We start from the raw sequence: 24,717 nt of genomic DNA, 5'->3' as shown, positions 1-24,717 counted from the left end.
AAAAGACATCATGAACTTGCTCTGCCCAACTGTATGACTTACTGGAACTATGTTTTCTGTTGGGAAAACCTAATACCCAAATTGGAAATAAAAAAAATTAAGGGCTCATAGTTTGTTGAGCATAGATAAGACTTTACTATTGGGACATGGCTCTTTTAATATTTGGTGTCTCAGATTACATAGACTTTCATCAATAATTTCTCACTAGAAATTTAAACTGCGTGAAATATTCAGAAATTTTTGGTGTTTTTAAGCCATGTAACTGTAGTCCATTTTTTCAGGTGGCAAATGACAGCTGAATGACCAAACCGCTGCAAGACCAGCTCTGCCCTCGCCTACTGGATTCTCACCTATCCCTTGTAGATTGTGAGCCCTCGCGGGCAGGGTCCTCTCTCCTCCTGTACCAGTCGTGACTTGTATTGCTTAAGATTATTGTACTTGTTTTTATTATGTATACCCCTCCTCATATGTAAAGCGCCATGGAATAAATGGCACTATAATAATAAATAATAATAATTATAATAATAAAAGATTCAGCTTTTAATATAATTGACACATCTTATTCCTGCATATTGCTCATCAAGAATGCATGCAAAATTTCAGTCTTGATGAACTGTGGTCTTTATTTTGTACGATAAATGCAAGAACACAGTACATTTCCTTTAAAGATGGCCTGTAAGTATGATATTTGACCCCTAACTAAAGGCATGATTCTAAAGCCCTTTGTTAAATTCATACCTCACTTGTATCTCACTGGGCATTTTTGAGAAATTCATCCTTGATAGTGTTGAGTGATACCGTCCGATACTTGAAAGTATCGGCATCGGAAAGTATCGGCCGATACCGGCAAAGTATCGGATCTAATCCGATACCGATACCCGATACCAATACAAGTCAATGGGACACCAAGTATCGGACGGTATCCTGTATGGTTCCCAGGGTCTGAAGGAGAGGAAACTCTCCTTTCAGGCCCTGGGATCCATATCAATGTGTAAAAGAAAGAATTAAAATAAAAAATAGGGATATACTCACCCTCTGACGCGCCCTGGACTTTACCGCCGTAACCGGGAGCCGTTGTACCTAAGAATGCGCGCTTGAAGGGCCTTAGATGACGTCACGGCGCTCTGATTGGTCCGTAGCGGTCGCATGACCGCTACGCGACCAATCACAAAGCCGTGACATCACCTAAGGTCTTTCAAGCGCTTGAAATACCTTAGAAGACGTCCGCAGCTTCTGATTGGTCGCGTAGCGGTCGCGTGACCGCTACGCGACCAATCACAAAGCCGTGACGTCACCTAAGGTCTTTCAAGCGCTTGAAATACCTTAGAAGACGTCCGCAGCTTCTGATTGGTCGCGTAGCGTTCACGCAACCGCTACGGACCAATCAGAGCACCGTGACGTCATCTAAGGCCCTTCAAGCGCGCATTCTTAGGTACAACGGCTCCCGGTTACGGCGGTAAAGTCCAGGGGCCGCCGGAGAGGTGAGTATATCCCTATTTTTTATTTTAATTCTTTCTTTTACACATTGATATTAATCCCGATACCGATTCCCGATACCTCTAAAGTATCGGATCTCGGTATCGGAATTCCGATACCGCAAGTATCGGCCGATACCTGATACTTGCGGTATCGGAATGCTCAACACTAATCCTTGAAGTTTTAATTGAAAGTTCAGTGGGGAGGGTGACGCACTGCGAGCTCTGCTGTGCACTCTCCCTTTTCCTGTTTCTTTGGTAGACAGGTCACTCTTCTCTCAGTAATCAGTCTCACCTGCACAGGTGCTTTTCTTTGCCCAGGTCCATTTTATCAGAAGGGGTGGCACATGTGTAGTAATCTTCTGCTGATCTTTCAAGATCAATAGCCTGGCTTCCACAGCTTCATCAGGAGCTTAATGTTCATATGCAATGAAACTAACCTGGTCAGTACCTGTGCAGTGAAACAGATCACTGAAAGAAGAGTGACCCCTCTATCAAAGACCAGAGGCCGGCGGTAGGCAGGGAAAAGAGAGAGACAGGAGAGCTGGTAGTGCAGCTGTAAGAGGGTGGTGCTGTTATGGACAGTAAGGAACACGCTGTCACTTTAAGAGACTGCACCCCCTTGTCTGGTGCGATGGATTGTTCTGCTTCTCCCCTGTAATAGCCTGTGTGAATGAACTGGACTGAGCAAAGGGTGGGGGTGGAGCCTGGACAGCGTGTGAGAACTGAAGCTGCTGCAGAGAGAACTTTGTGCTGTTTGCTGCAAGAGAAGACCCACAGCCTGTAACGGAGTGGACTTGTGAAATTTGACAGACTTTTCCTGGTGCAGCAAGAGTGGCTGTCCTGTGTGAGTTTGAGAAGCCATGAAGATACCGAGAAAGGGATTTACAGTTTCCAGGAGCACCTCCAGGACACCGAAGCAAGGAGAAGACCACGTTTCATGGAGCTGGCAGAAAGCCGTGTGCACCACCATACTGGACTCCTGGGGGCCCCCTGGGACTGGATCTGAGTCCCCAACATCACTGAGTTTGTTCCTGTTTCGTGCACATGTCAGGGCCTAGTGTACAGTAGGCTTCGATAGTCAGAACACGGCAGCCGTGAGGCCTGCTTAGTAAAGGCCAGGGAGGTTATACGTAGAGCAGCATTATTCTTTGTTTATTGTTTGAATTTACTTGTGTGACATATATTGAGTCTGTAACACCGTGCTATTTTACGGACAGGCTAAACAATATAACTCTTGCAAATTATCTTTTGCCATTGCATACCCTTGTTTGCCTCGTCCTTATCCACTTCATTCCTTGCCTTCCAATAAATCTACCCTTTGTTGTTTGCACCTCATCTTGTGTATGGTAGTCTTCCTGCACTGTGGTGGTTCCCAAGCCATCGCTTCACAGCACTTGTGATTAAAATTCAAAGATGGATTTCTCTAAAATGCCTCAACTAAATACTACAAGCAAGATATGTGTCATGGTTCTACCACTCAGTATGTCTGGGATGCAGTTACTGACAGCCCAGCTGTTCAATCTGGTACAGGGGCGTGCTGAGCTCTCGTTATGTTGATTGACAGCTCTGCCATCCTATCTGAGACTGGGAAGTGCTGGCTGTCTCCAGGAGTTCATTATCTCAGGTGATTGCCGGGCTACATAATGGTGCTGTTTCTCCCAGACCTCTGCCAGACGTAGTTTCAGGGCTTCCATCAGGGTATTACTGCTTTTACTGGCATATGGGGCCAAGCAAGCAGAGGGGGCCCGCAGCAGGACCCCTCTCCTCTGCTCACCGGGCCCCAGCCGCAGCATTCTGCAGCTTCAGTTAAAATCTATTGCTGTGCGGGAGGCAACAGTTAACAGCCAGTCAATCACAGACAGACAGCTGACGTCAGCGGCGTATGACATCACTGCCATACTCTGAGACAATGGTAGGCGCCTCAGATGAATCTAGCAGAGGACGCTGCTGGACCTTGGCCAGGTAAGGAGAAACTTGTTTTTTTTTTTGTAAAGCTGCTCTATGGGGTGCATTATACTGCTATGGGTTGCATTGTAGTGCTATGGGGGTGCATTATACTTATATGGGGGTGCATTATAATACTATGGGGGTGTATTATACGGCTATGGGGGTGCAATATACTGCTATGGGGGTACATTATACTGCTATGGGCGTGCATTATACTACTATGGGGGTGCATTATCCTGCTATGGGGTGCATTCTTCTGCTATGGGGTGCATTATACTACTATATATGTATATGGGGTGCATTATACTGCTATAGGGGTGCATTATACTACTATGGGGATGCATTATTCTGCTATGGGGTACATTATACTGTCATGGGGCTGCAATATCCTGTTATGGGGGTGCATTACACTGCTATGGGGTGCATTATACTGCTATGGGGGTGCATTATACTACTATGGGGGTAGCATTATACTGCTATATATGACTATGGGGTGCATTATACTTTCAGAACTGAGGTTCATAGCTATTGGGGTGCATTATGCTTTATGAATGACTATTGGGGTGCATTATACACTATGGATGACTATGGGGTGCATTATACTATTATATATGACTATGGGGGTGCATTATACTACTATGTATGAATATTGAGGTACATTATACTACTATGGATGACTATGGGGCAGTATAAATAATAATCTTTATTTTTATATAGCACTAACATATACCGCAGCATTTTACAGCTTGCACACGTTATCATTGCTGTCCCCGATGGGGCTCACAATCTAGAATCCCTATCAGTATGTCTTTAGAATGTGGGAGGAAACCGGAGTACCTGGAAAAAACCCACGCAAACACGGGGAGAACATACAAACTCCTTGCAGATGTTGTCCTTGGTGGGATTCGCTATCCACTGAGCCACTGTGCAGTATGGAGAGACATGGGGGCAATAAGGAGAGATATAATGGCAGTATGGAGAGACATGAGGCAGAAAGGGAGGACACTTGAGGTCCAGAATGGGAGGACATGTGGGAGCAGGATGTGGGACATTATTACCGTAGGGGCTAATTTAGGGATATTGTTTTTGAGGATAGTGTATTCAGTGTGGGGGAGAAGAGGTCCTGTTACTGTGCAGGGTTTCACGGTCGCTTTTTTTCTTCACCTGGCATTGTGTAGAGGTTAGGATCAAATTGGGGAATGTGCTCTTGATAGCTGTGTTATTTTCTGCAGAGACGAGTCCTGGCTGGAAGAAGTGATGGCGGTCTCTGCTGGAAGAAGATGAAGGACTTGAAATAGAGACATCACTAGTGAGTCAGTGTGTTACCTGTACACTGACACTATACACTATATACAGAGCTCATGTATAATGTTACCAGTGATCATTGTATTATTTGTGCAGTGACACTATAAACAGAGTGTATAATGTCACTGGTGATCACTGTATTGCATGTACTCTATATGCTATATACAGAGCTCCTGTATATAATGTCACTTTTGATCACTGTATTATCTGTACACTGACACTATATACAGAGCTACTGTGTATAATGTCATTGGTGAACATTGTATTACTTGTTCACTATATGCTATATACAAAGCTCCTGTTTATAATATCACCGGTGATCACTGTATTACATTTACATTGATACAATACACTGTGTACTATGTACAAAGCTTCTGTGTATAATGGCAGGTAAAATTACTATTGTGTTTTTTTTTAATTAATGATCAGTATTGTGGAATTCGGTCACTATGTAATGGTAATATATGGTTTGGTCATGGTGTGGCCATATTTGTCCCTTGCATTTGGTATTACAGTTCATTTTTAAAAATGTATGTGACACATTCCTTTAAATAAACATAAATAAAAATATACCTAAAAAGAGTATTGGTATATTAACAAATGTTTGATAGGCTAGCATAAAGTATGACCAGGCTAAAAGAGTCTCCCTTATCGTGGTGGCAGCTTAAAAAAAATCTTTTAGCCAAGGCAAAAGCTGCTGGCTATGTATGTGATCTGGTGTTAGATGGGAACTGATAATGTGTGATTGGTGAGTACGTGGTGCAGATGTGGAGTTTTTCTATGAGTGGGCAAATGAATGTTCGAGGGTTGGAGACGGAGCTGGAGTGAAGCCTGGGCAGAGTCGCAAGGGGACCTGAAAATGTTGCCAGTATGGGGCCCTGAAATTCTTGGTGGCAGTCCTGCGTACATTCATCTACTGTGTAGTTTGTCTTTTTGTGTCTTGTGTTCTGTTTATAAATCATTTGTTGCCTGATCTAAGACCTCGTTCTGATCATCAATAAATTTAGCTCCTTCTGCTCTGATCCGCTATCCTGATATTCTGATGTCGGAACGTTGCCTGACTACGCTTTTGTCTGTTCCTTCTGTTTATGACATACCTTCCTGGCTTCTGACCTTGGGCTCCTTGACTATGCTGACTCACGGCTTGAAGGTAATAAGCATTAAGGAGGATTTACACTCATGTCTTTACTTAGGGGTCAAATTTTGAATTACTTTCATCACCTGAATTATATAGTGATCTGGAATCTAATAAAAACTAAGAAGTTATAATTTAAAAAATCACAACAACATATTTGAAGGGAACATTTTATTTTTTGAGCATTATTTTATAGGTATTCTAATTCATTTATAAAATCAAGCAACTTCTTCTTCTTAACACTATGGTTTCTTGACTCTAAAAATCATGGGAATCCCTGTAGTAAGACCCCAATTGATTAGGAAGTGATAGCATATTTTAGCTATATAGTTATCTTTTTAAACATGAAAACCTCTTCAACATTTTAACATATTTTCTGGCCACTCAAATTATAGTTGTTGGCCAAATTTTTATTTAACCAACAGTTCTCTCGCCCATCTATCTCATGCTCTGCTCAGCTAAGCATTCGTGTTTTTCATAGGAAAAGACTAGAGAGCTGCTGCCAGACATCTCTAGCAGTGGTTTTCTTCCCTGGTAAAAAAGGACAGGTCATTTCAATGTCAATGGCACAATCCTTAGCCTAAAGCCCACCATACACTTTGGATAGCTGTGAGGTGAATGATGGTTTGGCTGATAGTTCAACCGTCAATTATCTTCGCTGACTCTTCCATACACAGAAATGCTCAATCGACTGAGCATCCCCATCTTCTCTAACAGAAAACCATTCCAGACATCTCTGGTAGCTGCTTATCTCAGGGAGAACAAAAGGATCAGCAGTCCAAAATCAGACAAGTCGGTTCCTTTACCCTCTCATCACTATTTGTCATGGTCCTCCATACCCATTAGACTGTCGGCCTGGACCTGTCGAAATCAGCAGGTTCGGCTAAATTTATTTAAGTGTGTATGGGGGCCTTAAGAGAAAGCTAACATTTTGGCCGGACTAGCTGACCATCTGAGATGTATGAGGTTGTTCGACTCTTCCACAAAATCATCTGCCCGGGAGAGTCGTGAGGCTCCCATGTATATAGCAGACGGTTAGATGGTGCTATCTAAATGGACGTGTTTGGACAGCGCTTATCTAATGTGTGTGGGGCCTTTAGAACTTTGGTTATGTGTATGTACTAATTTCCAACAATAAATTTGTCCACTAGGTATCAACTGGGTCCTCATCAACAAATTGCCCCACTGGGTTTTAGATTTATTATTTAACCTGCTATTGATCAAAAAGTATATTTTATTTCCTCACAATGCCCGGTACCAAAGGAGAACTAATGTCCACCAAGCAATGATTTGATTAATGCCAGGGCTTACTTAAGGTTATTAAAAGAGCAGATTTAATGGCATTATGCAATTATACAGCAAATAAAAAGCAACATATTCACACCAGGAAAACTGCCCTTTTTTATATTTCTTCGGGGCATTTTCTAAAAGTTTCATTAGTGAATTAACATAACAAAACCTGTAATTCAGATGTTTTCAACCATGTAGCAAGCAAAAAAAAAAGTAAATTTAAAATAATGATTATAATATATAGAGGTAATTAATTGTACTTTTTTTCTTTTACAGTCTAGTCAGCTTAATTTTACCTTTTCAGCTAATAATGAGAAAATAATTTTTGTGCTCTGGGGGTTAATGATATGTAACTGCAAGAGCTGCTAATTGCATGTTGCAAACCATTCATCAAAATTCCCATCTGTGCTACTTGATTATGTTTGCTAAATATTGCTTTGAATTATCTTTTGTAAAGCAACTTTTGTAATTAGCTGGGCTCGCGTCTTGCTCTGGTTTTTCTATGCAAGGATATTCAAAGTTTGTCCATTTCACGCAGACTTCATTTATTCTGTCAATTATATGGATGCAGACTGTTCTTTTCTTTAATGCCAGGAAAAATACAAACTTCTGTTTTATTTTGACAATCCGGGTAAAAGGAAAAGGGAGACTTGGTGAGCTTGTGTCTGAGCGCAAACACGGGGATCTGTGTACTAATGGCTCCAGATATCCAATGGCTTCTATTAGTGTCATGCTGAGAATACAGCATTTGCTACTCTGCTTCTTTCAACCCAAATAATTCTACTTGACACATAGGCTGTTTAGATCCCTCAGTTTCACCAGTCCAACCTTCAGTATTTTGAAATATCTTGAAACATGGTTGCAAAATATTATTTTATTCCAGCAAACGATTTGACTTTTATTGGCTAATAAAGCCATGCCGATCCAGAACTTACTGTGCGAAAATTCAGTTTTATATCGAGAGATCACTGAATGAGGACCTAGAAGAACTCAATAAGTCCACTACTTAATAACGCATTCACTGACTGAGGTGGACTAATACAATAAAGTATAACCTTTATTCTTAGCAATTAAAATTGAATTTTCAAATCCACAGTGCTTTGTGCAGTCTATCCACTATATATTAGGGTAATATTGTGAGAAAGCATGGGTGCAATAGACACCATCCTGTAGAATGGAAGCCCGCAAGGGCAGGTCCTTGCCCCTCTGTATCAGTCTGTCATTGTTAGTTTTCTTACTGTAAGTGATTTGTATGTAACCCCTTCTCATGTACAGCACCATGGAATCAATGATACTATATCAATAAATAATAATAATAATAGAGTGATCTCCTAAAGCAATCCAAGTGAGCTCTTATAGCTACAGGGATTCTCTAAAATAAGGATCTGGATTTCTGTTTTTGCAGTTTTGCATAATATGACTTTGCTTCACAATTCAAAAAGGGGTTAATGCAATATTCTCATTAATAGATCTTCGGGAATCTAGATTATGAGCCCCAATGGGGACAGTTCCAATAATGTCTGTAAAGCGCTGTGGAATTAATGGCGCTATATAAGGGAGTAAAATAAATACATATTAGTGCAGGAATATGGGATCGATCTATCAATAATATCATACAAATTAACCAGTGTAACAATTGGATATTTTGGTATTACTCTGGGATATTACAATTTTCTAATGTTGTAATAGTGTATATTTTGGTAAAATAGCCATTGCAAACACAAGGATAGGACACACGGGTGTTTTTACACTATATTAGTATCCAAAATAATACCCTAATATATACAAAGGACTATTGTGGATAGACTGCACAAAGCACGGTGGATTCGAAAATGCAATTTTAATTGCTAAGAATAAAGATGATATTTTATTGTATTAGTTTATATTGTAAATACTCCATTACTGCCAGCACCAACACAGACACCAGGTTATGTGCACAAATTCAGTATTTCTAGCAGATTTGTCTGCACCAAAAACCAGAATGTTGGCATGGAAAACACGCGAGTGTTTGACGTGGTTTTACATGCAGTTTTGATGTGTTTTTAATTGTTTTTTTCCCATTATTCTCAATAGATGAAAAACCCAGCAAAAAGCAGAAAGAATTGACATGCTGCAGGCTCGAAAAAACAGATTGAGGGTTCAAATCCACGAGAAAAAGATAAGCATCATGTGCACGTGATTTCAGAAGTCTCATTCACTTTGCTGGTTCTGTAAAGTGCAGCATTTTTTGAAAGCCAGTGATTACAGCTAGGATGGACTGGGGAATATATGTCCTACTATGTGGCTAATATCCGTATGACTGGCAGCTATATAAGTACATATTCCCACATAGCATAAATTCTGTGTATTTTCTTTGTGCAGACAACCTGCTGAGTTGATTGTCTAGGCAAAGAGGATGTGCTTTCATGCCCATTTCACATTTAAAGAAGCTTTTTTTGTACAATTTGTTTGTTTGGGCTTCTGTAACGGCGCTCAGGGTGGTGTCCTTTGCTGTTTCTGGTCCCCTTTGTCACACACACTCAGCTTTTCTCTCCTTGTTCACACTACTCCTGCTCTCACTTAGCTCGCTCGCTAAACAGGAACTAACTCCCAACACAAGTCATATAGCCCCTCCCACTATGGGCCAATCCCAACTTTTCACTATACCTTTTCCCTTCTAGCTCTCCTTTGCTAGGAAGACTTTAAAATCACCACTGCCATCTACTGGCCATTGAATATACCGTAACATTACATTTCATTAAATTAAAACATTGAAAAATGAGGAATGGTGGGCAGTGAAAATCCACAGGGCACCAAGCTTTGAGTATGGACCCACGCAGGTCAGATAAGAGAAGTCGATTTATTCAACACACAACGTGTTTCAGGGATGATCTGTGAGTTGAATACCTCTTTCCTCACCATATTTGTGACATTCTTTACATGGAGCGCCTTCTCTTTTGGTTTATTATTACATTAAAACATAGTATTCTTCAGATGGATGAAGAACCCTTTGACCTCCCCTTCACACTGCAGAGCTTGAAAAAAACAGGTAAAATTTGCAATTATGTTTTTAAAGATCAAATCTTTTCTAAATGAGAAAAAAAAGGATTACAAAGTGCACCAAAATGCAACAAATAAAGGGGAATATGCATAAAAAACACAGCAAAAGCACAATAGCGAGAAAAGATTGTTATTGCACATTTTGGTGCATAAAATATAACAAATAAAAGGCAGCAGACAACATGGAGTTTTTACAGCACATGTTTACATGGCTTAAAAATATCTTTGCTGCATATAGCAAACATGATTTTTAACAGCAAGTACTTCATTGCAATGAAGGAGGATAATGATATCAGTTTGGAGGCCTGCCAGGCTCATTTTCAAATGGGAATCTATCAGCAAGATTTTTCTATGTAATCTGACAGTTGTATGACCTAGGGGCAAAAACCCTGATTCCAGCGATGTATCACTTGGCTGCTTGGTGCAGTTTTGATAGATTCCGTGTTTTCTCTGTTATAGATGTAGCAGTACTCAGAATGCTGAGCTGTGCATAACCCTGCCCACACCACTGAATGACAACTTCCTGAGTACACTGTGAATTGTCAGCAAGCTGCCAATCTTTGAAGGAGGAGGGGTTACACATACCAGCCTGACTGAATATGACATATAGTTCTGCAGTGATAATATCCTGCTGATGAAACACTGATTGTATTGAAACTGCAACACATAGCCTAATACAGTGATTTTCAACCTTTTTTGAGCCGCGGCACATTTTTTATACTTAAAAAATCCCGAGGCACACCACCAACCAAAATGGCACAAAATGGTGCGTCCAGGTTTGAGATGAAAGTCTGCAGTCATTCTATGTGACTGCAGGCTTTTGAATTCTCACAGCGCAAGCACTGCACACTTTCAGGATTCTCCCTTGCCGGTGGCCAGAGTGGACGGTCATGACAGCACAAGTATGTGATTTGGATACTTCTGGTCACATTCTAACTAGACGTGTCCGGCCTCAGTCAATTCATTTTCATTGAATGAGGCCACACATGTCTAGTCAGCACGTGACCGCATGTATGTAAATCACCAACATCAGAGAATTATGATAGCAGTGTGCACTGTGAGAATTCAGAAGTCTGCAGTCACATAGTATGACTGCAGACTCATCACAACCTTGGACATCCCCTTTAATGTTCCTAACAAATAAAAATGAGAATTAGTATCACAAAAAAAACACATTTACATCCAGGTACCTGATAGATGACGTTGTTTGTGGAGTCGCCTCTTTCTTTTCATCTTCACCTTGTCCAGATGCCATGATGACTCTTCTCATCCACCGGCAGAGCTCGTTTCTGCAGACTTCCATCTTCTCCTGTCTTCTGCAGCACATCCCGACACAACACCCTTAAAGATAGCAGTGTTATTATAATGCTCCGGAATAACAATATCTGCCCTAGGCTGAGCCTCTGAGTAAATAATTGCCCCTCACTTTATTCCCAGCACATAATATGACCCTCACTGTCCCTCTTATGGTACATGCCATCCACACTACCCTCTCTCTCTTTTCCATACTTCACACTGCCTTCTCATACGGTGTCCCTCATAGAGAGCCCAGTCTCTCTACTGTGCCCCTTCATTACACTCCTCCTACTTGGCATACTGTCTCCTCCTGGCTGTTACCCTCACACTACTCAGTATCTATTATGTGTCCACTCACACTTTCATCCCCCCATACTGTCTGCACACATTTCTAATAGCCTCCTCCTGTACATCCCCCCCCTGCTAACATACCCCTTTGCTCTCTCCATATTTCCTCCTCACACATTCCCCCCTCACACATTCCCCCGACTCCCCATACTGTCCTCACACATCCCATCACCGTTGCTCCCAGTACTGTCAGCACACATTTTTCCCCTCGCTACTGTGTCCACCCCCATCTCCCCACTCACCCCCACAGAATATATCCACTGCCCTTCCGATAGAATAAATCCATCCCCTTCCACAGAATAAATGCACCCTGCCCCACACATGCTAAATAAATTCCAGCCCCCCCCCCACGTACACACTGAATAAATCCCCCACACACACTGAATAAATCCCCCCACACACTGAATAAATCCCCCCACACACTGAATAAATCCCCCCACACACTCCCCATAAACCCACCCCACGCTGAATCTTCGGTGTCTTCAGCTCCACAGCACAGGAGCACTTACCACCAAGTCTCTTCTTTCTCCTGCGCGCCGGATAGTGACGTCAGCAGCGTGATCACATGACTTGATCACGCTGCTGGCGTCGCTCTGACCCGGCAGTCAGAGCCTCAATTGTACTCGCAGCTGGTAGATGTCTGCGAGTACAATTGATCTCCGGGAGCCGGCGCGCTGCAGCTTCTCTGTGCTGGCTGTCAGCTTGACAGTCGGCACAGAGAACAGCTGACTCCCGTTCCCCGCGGCACACCCGACCATGTGTCGCGGCACACTAGTGTGCCGCGGCACACTGGTTGAAAAACACTGGCCTAATAAGTGACACATCCTTATAATCAGGCTCTCTGCAACTATATTCTGCTTCTCTCAGACTAAATTAGCAAAAACCTGCTGACAGATTCCCTTTCCGACCTTAGAGATTTAGTTACGTCTAAGGTGGACTCCCCCTGTTTGCTACCAGCTCTTGCGGTGAGCCCGCAACTTTCCGACACATGTTAGCTGATTTGAACTGTTAATATCTGACAGTGGCATTTAACATGCTCGCGCCAGAAAAGCGTCACTAATCTTGCCCATCGGCACCCGTGTCACATGATCACGAGTTGCCGAAGGGGTTGGCATGACACCCTGTGGCTGTCATTGCCAGATAGCTCTGAGCACCGCCCTGAAGCCCTATTCTATGTAGCACAAGCGATTGGAAGATCACAGCTTCTAGCCTTCCATGGAGACTATTGAAGCAAGTAAAAAGTAAAAAAAAAAAGTTTTTAAAAATATAAAAAATATATAAAAGTTCAAATCATCCCCCATTCGCCCCATTCAAAATAAAACAGTAAAGAAAAAAAACAACACATATTTGGTATCGCCGTGTTCAGAATCGCCCGATCAATCAGTATAGAAAAAAAATTAATCCGATCGGTAAATGACGTAACAAGAAAAAAGTAAAAACACCAGAATTATGTTTTTTTGGTCACCACAATATTGCATTAAAATGCAATAACGGGGGACCAAAAGATCGTATTTACACCAAAATGGTACCAATAAAATGTCAGATGGGCGCGCAAAAAATAAGCCCTCACCCAACCCCAGATCACGAAAATTGGAGAAGCTACAGGTCTCGGAAAATGGAATTTTTTATTTTTTTTCAAACTTTGGATTTTTTTCACCACTTAAACAAAAAAGAACCTATACATATTTGGTATCAACAATCTCGTAATGACCTGGAGAATCATAATGGCGGGTCAGTTTTAGCATTTAGTGAACATGGCAAAATAACAAAACAAAAACAATTGTAGAATTACACATTTTTTTGCAATTTTACCGCACTTTGAATTTTGTTTCCAGTTTTCCAGTACATTTCATGACAAAACCAATGGTGTTGTTCAAAAGTACAACTCATCCTGCAAAAAACACGCCCTAACATGGCCATATTGACGGAAAAATTTTAAAAAGTTATGGCTCTGGGAGGAAGGGGAGGAAAAAATGGAAACTCAAAAACTGAAAAACTCAAGGTGGTGAAGGGGTTAAAGATGCTTTACTAGATGTAAAATAATCAGAAGAAAAATCATCATCACTATTTTTGCTCTATGATTTAACTATAAAGCATTATAAACTTACTATGTCTTGAAATTTTATAGCATTGTTTGCAGGATACTAAATTGATAGCCTCTCCTTAGGATAAGCAATCGATGTTTGATCAGTGGAGATCGACTCAATATAGTGAGGAGAGTATTCCAGCACATTTAATACTATAGCAATATCCATACAGGCGTGGCTATGCTCGGGACAGCAGCGCAGTCCATTGAACTGACCAGGGCCAACTACAGCAGTATCCTAGAAAACCACTTTATATGATAACAGCGCATCAAAATAGCTTTTTAACCATCATGAGCCAAAAGCTAAACGTTATCTATTCCAGTCATTATGGGATTAGAGACTTTTATTGCTTTCACTTCCAAAGGTTCCCACAATTGCTTGAAGCAAAGAACTTACAATCTATGCAGGAGAATGGAGATAAACCATTCTCACCAAGCCGTTTTTTGCCAGATTTCTGATGTAAATATATTTGAAACGTTGCAAAATTTTTGCACAACTCATACTTTTGGGTTTTTACGTCTGGTCCTATCGGTTGCTTTGGAAACTTTTCAAAGAGTGGATGACGTTTAGCCAAAAAGGTATGGGAATGTGCAGCCAACTGATTCAGCATAATTTACACTACAAATATGGCATAAATTATGATAGAAACTTACTTCATTTCTTGTGGTGTCGCATGGGAACTGAAAGGGACACCAAATTTTACACCAACGTACTCATCATCAAGACTGTCCTACAAAATACCAGTCCTTATTAATTGGGACCCTTACGTTTTACAAAATACATAAAGTTATGAAACAGTTTCCCCAAATAGCATTGTTCCTGATTTAGAAACAGGCATCTTCTCACCTCAGCTTGAAAGCTCTTCAAAACTGGAGCCACAATTTCTCGGATTTCCTAAAAATAAAATAAAGAAGTTATAATTCCCCAAAAGCCACATTACTACTGAAGTTACACTATAGGTTTCCAGCCACCTACATCACATTTACAAATAAATTAAACATAATTTCCAGTTTCTTACATTTTTCCCAATGTATGTCCAATGATAAATTTTAGTATTGTTCACAGGGGTGATCAGATAACAATAATAGAAACAGGCATTTTTCTGCATTAAGGCCATGTTCACACTTTGCGGCGTCACTCTGCGGGTTCTCCCGCTGCTCCAGGGGCCCCCACTGCTCCGGGGTCCCCCCCTGCCGCCCCCCACCCACCCTCCTTGAAGACGATACTCACCCTGCTCCAGCGATGGTCTCGGCGTCTGCTCTGCACTGCATCTTCTTCCTGCTTGTGCGGTCACGTGGTACCGCTTCATTAAGGTCATGAATATGCGCATGTTCATGACTTTAATCAGTATCACATGACCGCACAAGCAGGAAGAAGATGCAGTGCAGAGCAGACGCCGAGACCATCGTTGGAGCAGGCTGCAGGCAGCAGGGTGAGTATCGTCTTCAAGGAGGGTGGGTGGGTGGGTTTTTTGGGTGGGGGGCCCCTGGAGCAGTGGGGGACACTGGGGGGGCAGAATGCTGGACACACACTGGGGGCAGATTGCTGGACACACACTGGGGCAGAATGCTGGAGACACACTGGGGCACATTGCTGGACACACTGGGGCAGAATGCTGCAGACACACTGGGGCAGAATGCTGGAGACACACTGGGGCAGAATGCTGGAGACACACTGGGGCAGAATGCTGGAGACACACTGGGGGCAGATTGCTGGAGACACACTGGGGCAGAATGCTGGAGACACACTGGGGCAGATTGCTGGACACACACTGGGGCAGAATGCTGGAGACACACTGGGGGCAGAACGCTGGAGACACACTGGGGGCAGAACGCTGGAGACACACTGGGAGCAGAACGCTGGACACACTGGGGGCAGAACGCTGGACACACTGGGGGCAGAATGCTGGACACACTGGGGGCAGAACGCTGGACACACTGGGGGCAGAACGCTGGACACACTGGGGGCAGAACGCTGGACACACTGGGGGCAGAACGCTGGACACACTGGGGGCAGAACGCTGGACACACTGGGGGCAGAACGCTGGACACACTGGGGGCAGAACGCTGGACACACTGGGGGCAGAACGCTGGACACACTGGGGGCAGAACGCTGGACACACTGGGGGCAATATGCTGGACACACTGGGGGCAATACTGGACACACTGGGGGCAATACTGGACACACTGGGGCAATATGCTTGACATACTGGGGCAGATTTCTGGACACACTGGGGCTGATTGCTGGACACACTGGGGCAGATTGCCGGACATACTGGGGCAGATTCCTGGACACACTGTCTGGGGGCAATGCTGGACATACTGGGACAGATTGCTGGACACTGGGGCAGATTGCCGGACATACTGGGGCAGATTGCTGGACACACTGTCTGGGGGCAATGCTGGACACACTGGGGCAGATTGCTGGACACTGGGGCAATATGCTGGACATACTGGGGCAGGTTGCTGGACACACTGGGGGTAATATGCTGGACACACTGGGGGTAATATGCTGGACACACTGGGGTAGATTGCTGGACACACTGGGGGCAGGACTGGAGGCATGGGCAGAATGTAGACACGGGGCATGATTGGATACACGGGGCAGAATGAAAGACATGGGGCAGGATTGGATCATGGGGCAGGATGGATACGATGGAGACAGATGGGGCAGGATGGGGAGATCATATGGGGTAGAATGGATACTCATGAGGGCAGGATGCGAGAACATATGGCTGGAGCCAGGAATGAGATAAACGGGGCCAGGGTGGGGAATATTATTACCATAGGGGCTAATTAAGGGATATTATTACTGCAGTGATGTATTTATTTTATTTTTTGAGTATACTGTTTTAATTGGGGGGGCGGTCCTGTTACTGTGTAGAGTGACACTATGTCGCCTTTTTTTCTTCATGTGGTGTAATGTAGAAGTTGTGAAAAATTAAGTAATGTGTTCTGCAAGCGGAGCTCGAGATAACTGTGTTATTTCCTGCAGAAATGAGTCCTGGCTGGAAGAAATGATGGCGGTCTGTGCTGGATGAAAGATGAAGGACTTCACCTAGAGACGTCACTGGTGAGTCAGTGTTACCTATACACTGACACTATACACTGTATACTATATACAGAGCTCCTGTGTATAATGTCACCAGTGATCACTGTATTACCTATACATTATATACAGAGCTCCTGTGTATAATACCACCAGTGATCTCTGTATTACCTCTACACAGACACTGCATACTAAGTACAGATCTCCTGTGTATAATGTCACTTAGGCTGCCGTCACACATTCAGTATTTGGTCAGTATTTTACATCAGTATTTGTAAGCCAAAACCAGGAGTGGGTGATAAATGCAGAAGTGGTGCACATGTTTCTATTATACTTTTCCTCAAATTGTTCCACTCCTGGTTTTGGCTTACAAATACTGATGTAAAATACTGACCAAATACTGCTAGTGTGACAGCAGCCTTATGGTGATAGTATTGTGTTTTTTTTTGTTTTTTTTAAATTTCTGATCAGTATTGTAGTATTCAGTCACTATGTGGTGGTAATATGTGGTCTTGACATGGTGCGGTGGTATTTGTCCCTTGTATGTAGTATTATTCGGTCACTATGTAGTCTGGTCATGGTGTGGTGGCATTTCTTCCTGTATGTGGTAATATTGGTCTTGGTATAGTGGATTGTGTTGTGTATGGCAGTCATTTGTTCTCTCTGATATTAATTAGGAGAAGATTCTTTATTTCCATTAGAGTTTTAATGCTTTGTACACAGCGGCGGAGATGCACTTACAGGGGTTTCCTGTGGAAAAAAGTAATCACCTCTCCACAGGATAAGTGATAACATATTGATTGGTGGGGGTCTGACTGCTTGGACCCACTCAGCAAAATGTGGAACTTTTTATCCCCATTAGACTGGAGTGGCATGTCCGACTAGATCACTGATCCATTCACTCTGTGACTGCACTTTTTTTTTTCTGGAAGCCCCAAAGAGAATGAATGGAGCTGCGGTCAGAAATCCCACCTGCCGCTGCATTTTAAAATAGTGATAAAAGTGTCCTGTCAGGGATAAAACTTCCCCATTCTTCTGATCGGTGCAGTTTCTAATGGTCGGATCTAAGCGATCACCTATCCTGTGGAGCCCATGGATCAGTGATAACTTGTTTTACCAAGAACCACATTAATGTAAACTACCGTAATTATACATCCCAGTTATTGGGGCACACGGTAGATGTGCGGCAGCCGCCGGTGTTTTACAGCCGATGCTCCACTATAATGACAGATATTTGCATATAGCTGTAGGGTGGGCCCCTAGAGTCCATTCCTCTGGTGGGCCCCAGACACCCCAGTCCGACGCTGATCCCTGCAGATTTATCGCGGTTTGTTCTACGGTTTCCGCTGCGGGTTTCCGCCTATACTATTGATGCTGCATATGCAGCAATATGCAGCATCAATAGTAATGTTAAAAATAATAAAAATTGGTTATACTCACCCTCTGATGTCCGGATCTCCTCGGCGCTGCACGCGGCGCTCCGGTTCCAAAGATGCTGAGCGAGAAGGACCCTTCGTGACGTCACGGTCATGTGACCGCGGCGTCACCACGGTCATGTGACCGCGACGTCATCGCAGGTCCTGTTCGCACAGCAACTCTGACCGGCCGGCCGCGTGCAGCGCTGAGAGGTGAGTATATCATGATTTTTTATTTTTATTCTTTTTTTTTACCCCAAATATGGTTCCCAGGGCCTGGAGGAGAGTCTCCTCTCCTCCACCCCGGGTACCACCCGCACATTAGCCGCTTACTTCCCGCAACGTGGGCACAGCCCTATGCGGGAAGTAAGCGGTTCAATGCATTCCTATGGGTGCAGAATCGCAGCGATTCTGCACAAAGAAGTGACATGCTGCGGGTTTTAAACCACTGCGTTTCTGCGCGGTTTTTCCCGCAGCATGTGCACAGCGGTTTGTGGTTTCCATAGGGTTTACATGTAAATGGAAACGCTATGGAAACTGCTGCGGACCCGCAGCATCAAAATCGCGGCGGTTCCGCGGTAAAAACCGCAAAGTGTGAACATGGCCTAAAGCTCTCCATACACTTTAGAATGAAGTTGACCAAACCTGCAGATATAATTGGGTTTGGTCAACTGTCTAACGTGCAGGGGAGTTAAAGGGGTGCTGTGAAGATCTTAAATTGATTTAATTATTTAGCATGAAAATAAGCAAGTTTGATATTGACTTGCTTTTCCTATCTGCAATTATTCTCTTGCAATGAGAGATTTTATCTGTTATAGTGTACAGCTCATTTCCATGGAGTCTAGTCTTTAGTGCCTGCCCAAACCCTGGCCTCCAGTACGCAAAAGTTACATTCTAGGAGATGGGGTTAACTCTTAACATCCCAGTCATCTCTCTCCAGCCCAGTGATTTCCATAAAGCAGCTGGCTGCTCACTTCCCTCCCCCTTCTCCATCTTCTGAAGAGATACAGTTATAAATCACTATCCCATCAGCTTTCAGTGCAAGTCTCCTAACCATGGCTTAGGGCTCCCCTGTCCCTACCTGTGTTCTTGTTCAAATTCCACGTTATCTCTATGTGTAAATGCAGGGATAACGGTGTAGGCAAAGAATAAACTACTGAAGGTTGAATATGTTACAGCAGAATTTGTGTTGAGCTTTATAGTTCTACTAATACTGTAGTATTACTATTCACCAAAGCAGTCACTCAAATAGGAATGCCCAACTTAGAAACCAGGAAGTGAGGAAACTATGCGGAGATTGTGTGGCACCCCAGGAGTCCGGTTGCCACAATGGAATTGCCTTCCTCACAGGAGGGGGGGTGATGTCATGCCTGGATGCAAGGAGGGATTTCCTAATCAGGTAATACAAACATACAACACCTTCCTAGCTGCAGACCAGAAAGGGGAGCTCTAAACCTGGTTTCAGGGTAGCTTCCCTATAAGTTCTGGTCTGGAGGTGGGGTTAGTGAGTTTAGTGTGAGACACTGAAGGGAAAGGAGGAGCCTGGGGTCTGGAGCTGCGATTGGGCTCACCCCAAGAAAAAGCGCTTAGAGATTGGACACTGGAGTCCGTGGTGGTGAGAGGATTGCATACCCAGCCACTGAATCCGGAGGGCAGGAGATTCCAAGTCTCCTGTCCCCAACTGACACCCGGAGGCAACACAGCAGGTCAGGAGCCCGGGGCTGCCAGTGAGAAGGCAGTGTCCATGACAGGCTCAGGCTGTCAGCCATTCAGGTTGGGAGTACAGACACTGAGAGGACTTGTGCAGAGCTTCAGGCAGCAAGGGTCAGAGTACAAAGTGCAGAAGGAAGGCCTCTGAACCCACCTGGTTGTGTGGATCCCAAGTTGCTTCCAGGTCACTCGAACCCCATCATCACCTGTTACCTGTACCCTGGACTGTACCTATATTTCATCAGTAAAAGGTAAAGGAAACGGCTACCCTTGTGTTCCTCAATCATTACCTGCACCCTTAGCCCTGCACTCCATCGTTTACCATCCCCTACCAACTGTACCAGGTAGCCCTGGGGTCCTGCACGACCTGTGGGGAGCAGAACCATCCAAGCTGCATTACCATCAGCCCCAGCAGTCCCTTTAAGCAGCATCGGCCATCCTGACCGAACACCACAGGTGGCGTCACGAATCATCCGTTAAAGACTTTATTTCCACTTTCATTCACATCCCCTTTAATTGGACACCCAGGGCCACGGACCAAGTCACTGCCACTGTGATCACCCCTTTAAGTACCACCGGACCCAGTACCGAGTATCCTACGGGTCCTAGTGTGCGCTCCAACCTTGGCATCACGAACAGGATACGTGCCCTGGCATTGCAGGGTGCTGTGTGCCATAGACTTTGTTAAACTGAGTGATAACGGCCATTGCTGCACTGTGTGGCGCATGAGGAACATAGGAGATGTGTCTTCATGGGTGGAGCCTGGAAAAAGAGTGCGAAGGAAGCTGCACTCTGGGCTCTGCTGTGCACGGATAAAAGAAGTAGGAGGCCCTGGACTGGAGAACAAGAAGGAACGCCGTGCAGATCGCCGGTGGAGCAGCCGCAGACTCCGTTAACAAAGCATTGGGCCGGGCTGAGGTTAACTAGGGGGAGAGGAAGGAATATGTCCAACCCGGGTGGAGATTCAGCGGCGGTTGCAGCTGTAGCCCCCATGATGCCGCCAGATCCAGCGGCAGCCGCAGCCCCTATAGAACAGCAGGCTCCAGCCACAGTTACAGCCTCCATAATGCCGATATCGATGCCATACATACCGGGAGCCGCCTGGTTACCACAGTACTCAGGGGAGTCCCACACCCTGAGCGATTTTAAGGAGAGACTCTGCAGTTTGTTTGAAGGGTACCCCCTGTCTGAACATCAGAAAGTCAGCATCCTCACTGGCCACATATTTGGTGCAGCTCCAAGGGAAGTAAAGTCCTGGCTGGACGCTGATATAAGGACTGCTAAACAGATCTTGGCCAGGTTAAAGGACACCTTTGACACCCGCACCGCAGCAGAGATAAAGTTGAGATTCTTTGGGTGCAAACAAAGGGTGCAGGACAGTATATGGGACTATGTCCTTAATCTCCAGGAGGCACTGCGGGCCATTGAGCAGGTTGACCCTGACAACGTGCAGGATGGGGACAGATTGTTAAAGGAGCAATTTATTGAGGGACTTTTGTCTAGCACCCACAGGACCCAGCTGCGCATCTTGACCCTACAAAACCCTGACCTGAACTTTGCACACTTTAAAGGTAGGGCCATCTCAGTGCTGCATGAACCAAATTCCAGCCGCACAGCGCCTCCTAGGCACCCAGCAATTACATACCACCCGGAGGCGGCATCTTTTTTCAGGACACCGTTGAGGCCAATGCACAGACCCTGGTTAATGACTCTGATGCGGACTGTGTCTCCAGGTCCAGAAGCTGACCTAAAGTGTGGCTGCATTAACTAAAATCGTGCAGTCTATGTAAGTTCCCTCAAAGGAGAAGATCCAGCTGGCCTTCAGGCCAGATGATGTCCCGTGGAGACGGCAGAAGAGGTTAGCACCAACCAGAGGGAGAGACAACGACCGCTATGACCAGGACGGACGACCCATTTGCCTCCGCAGCAGCAGGGCCGGACACATCGCAAGATTCTGCAATTTAAATAAGCAACCCCTGGGGCAGAGGGCCAACCCCTAGGAGTAAGACGACCAGGCCCACAAAGCTGGCGAGCCAAGTACATCGGAGGACGACCAGTCCTCCCAGTTGTGATTGATGGAGCAATATATGGGACTCATTATACTGTATGGAACAATATATGGTGCGTATTATACTCTATGGGGCCCATCCTATACTGTGTGGGTTATTATATGGGGCTCATTATATATGGAGCAATATATGGGGCTCATTATACTGTATAGAGCAATATATGACCCTATTATATACAGTTTGGAGCAATATATGGTGCCTATTAAATACTGTATGGAACATTATATGGGGTCCATTATTCTGTATGGAGCACTATGTGGTGCCCATAATATTGTATGGAACAAAATATGGGGCTCATTATTCTCTATGGAGGACTATGTGGTGCCCATAATACTGTATTGAGCAATATATAGGGCTCATTATTCTGTATGGAGGACTATGTGGTGCCCATAATACTGTATTGAGCAATATATAGGGCTCATTATTCTGTATGGAGGACTATGTGGTGCCCATAATACTGTATGGAGTAATGAAAGGGATTAATTATTCTGTATGGAGGATTATGTGGTGCCAATAATAATGTATGGAGGATTATACTGTCTGTTTTTTGAGCTATTGCAGAATGTACAATAGAAATCACTCATGTAATGTGATAAGTAAGTGAAATCTTTTGCATTGCACTATGTCTATATTTCTCTGCTGCATCTGTAACACCCCAGGGTCCTGGTTGTTACAGTGGCATTGCTTTCTTCACAGTGAGAGTGATGTCACGCTTTGAAGCAAGGGAAGATCTCTTCTATCAGGTAAACACATACAAGCAACATGTTCACACTCCAGGCCAGAAGGGGGAGCTCTGAACCCGGTTTTCCGGGGAGCTGCTCTTGATATATATTCTGGCTGTAGGGGAAGTGACTGAGTAGTCTGTCAGGAGTAGAGGAAGAGAGCAGTCAGACAGTGACTGTCAGATACACTGAAGGGGCCGTGCAGCCAGAGTTGCTGCAGCTCCTGGGGAAAGAGAATTAAGAAAGAAGAACAGTTTGTAGAAAGCGTGCAGGAGATCAATTGTAGAAAGCGTGCAGGAGATCAAAGCACAGGAGTGTGACATCTGGGGAGGATAGCTGTGAAGGGGCTACCTCCCTGCAGAGCGCAGATTCCCGGTAGCCAGAAGACTAAGGACTCTAGGAAGCACGGCAGAAACCGGCAGGACAGCTGGATTATACTTCACCTGTGTACCCTAATACCCTGGAAGCACAGTGGCACATAGAGCCTGGGTCGTGATAGAGACTCTATAAAAAGGCTTGAGCCACCTGTCATACAGGTTTGTGTCCAACTCCTAACCTTCATGGAGGACGAGCGAACTGTGAGGACCTTGCCAGAAGCCATAGGCAGTAAGGGACTACACCAAAGCGCTGGTAGTAAGGCTTTCATCTCCACCTGGTAGAGGGGACTCTGAACTTGCTTCCAAGCCGGCCGGACCCTGCCTGTACCTGTGATCTGGTGCCCTGGACTGTAGCTGCCTGAAGTCTCCAGTAAACCAGATAAAGAGACTGCAAACCTGTGTCCTCGTTCTTTACTGCACCACTCACCATCCTCAGCTATACATCGGGAGCCCTGGGGACTTACTTCACCTGTGGGAAGTTATACCATCTAGCTGCCATAACATCACCCCAGCGGACCCCTTTAAGCAGCGTCGGTGCCCACTGACCGAATACCACATGTGGCGTCACGAACACGAACTTTATTCAAAATCCTTTAAGAACTTTCCCATTAACATGGGCCACGGACTGGGTCGCCGCCACCGTGACATCCCCCTGTGAATACCGGACCCGGTACCGAGTACCCCACTGCTCTGGCGGGCGACTCATATCAGTACATCATGAATTGTGGTATGTGTTAAAAGGGCCTACTGAGACCCTTTAGCCCGGGGCCCACGAAAACCTGAAGCTGGCCCTGATCAGTACACGTGTGAAGTACTATCTAACCTTACTATTTTCCTGGAATATGAAAACTGCCACTCTTACAGCACAATATTGACAATGTATAGAACAGAGCTTCAGCTAACAATGTGAACAAGTTGAACCCAAAGACTTGATCTTTACCTAGAATTACCTTGCGAGACAGCAGTCAATATAAAGAATCACACCATACCCCAGGACTTACGGTAAGTATCCCCAGAACTAATACATAATAAAATATAACTTAATGCCTCAGAGTCAGGATTAAAAAAGTATTTAATATTTTTCTACCTCAAAGCAAATTGCATCTGCAGTCAATAGGTTAAGCAAGACCGTACCTCAGGGACATTCTTCTTAAACTCCCGGCTGAGTTCAATAAGACGCTTGTGGGAATGCTCACTCTCTTCCTGCCGAGCGGCCAGCTCCGAGGCGAGGGAGTTCAGTTCTTTCTGCAACAAGAAAGGGAAGGAGTTTTGGATTTTTAATATCATACATAACCCATATCGTGTCCAAAGTTTGCAAATTTCCAATACGTAGAGACAGCTGCAATATTGATTACAAACATGAATTATTTAGGGAAGAAAAGTATGTATTCAATGAAAATCAGGACAGCTTTTAGATAATGAGAAGCTGCTATAATCAATATCCCTCAGTG

General features: G+C 44.4%; 1 protein-coding gene across 1 annotated transcript in view; it reads right to left on the bottom strand.

Annotated features, from left to right (window-relative positions):
* The window catches only part of CUX2 (cut like homeobox 2), a 643,055-nt gene that overhangs the window by 402,440 nt on the left and 215,898 nt on the right, over window positions 1-24,717 (bottom strand). Inside the window, exons 2-3 of the mRNA XM_077292557.1 lie at window positions 24,401-24,511; window positions 14,772-14,819 (exon numbers count right to left, since the gene is read on the bottom strand). Coding sequence (XP_077148672.1) covers window positions 14,772-14,819; window positions 24,401-24,511 — 159 coding nt within the window. The remainder of the gene's footprint in view (window positions 1-14,771; window positions 14,820-24,400; window positions 24,512-24,717) is intronic.

The sequence above is a fragment of the Ranitomeya variabilis genome, chromosome 1, assembly GCF_051348905.1.
Source record: "Ranitomeya variabilis isolate aRanVar5 chromosome 1, aRanVar5.hap1, whole genome shotgun sequence".
NCBI classification, from domain to species: domain Eukaryota; kingdom Metazoa; phylum Chordata; class Amphibia; order Anura; family Dendrobatidae; genus Ranitomeya; species Ranitomeya variabilis.
Note: the sequence above shows the minus strand (reverse complement) of the source record. Positions and strands in the feature narration are given on the sequence as shown.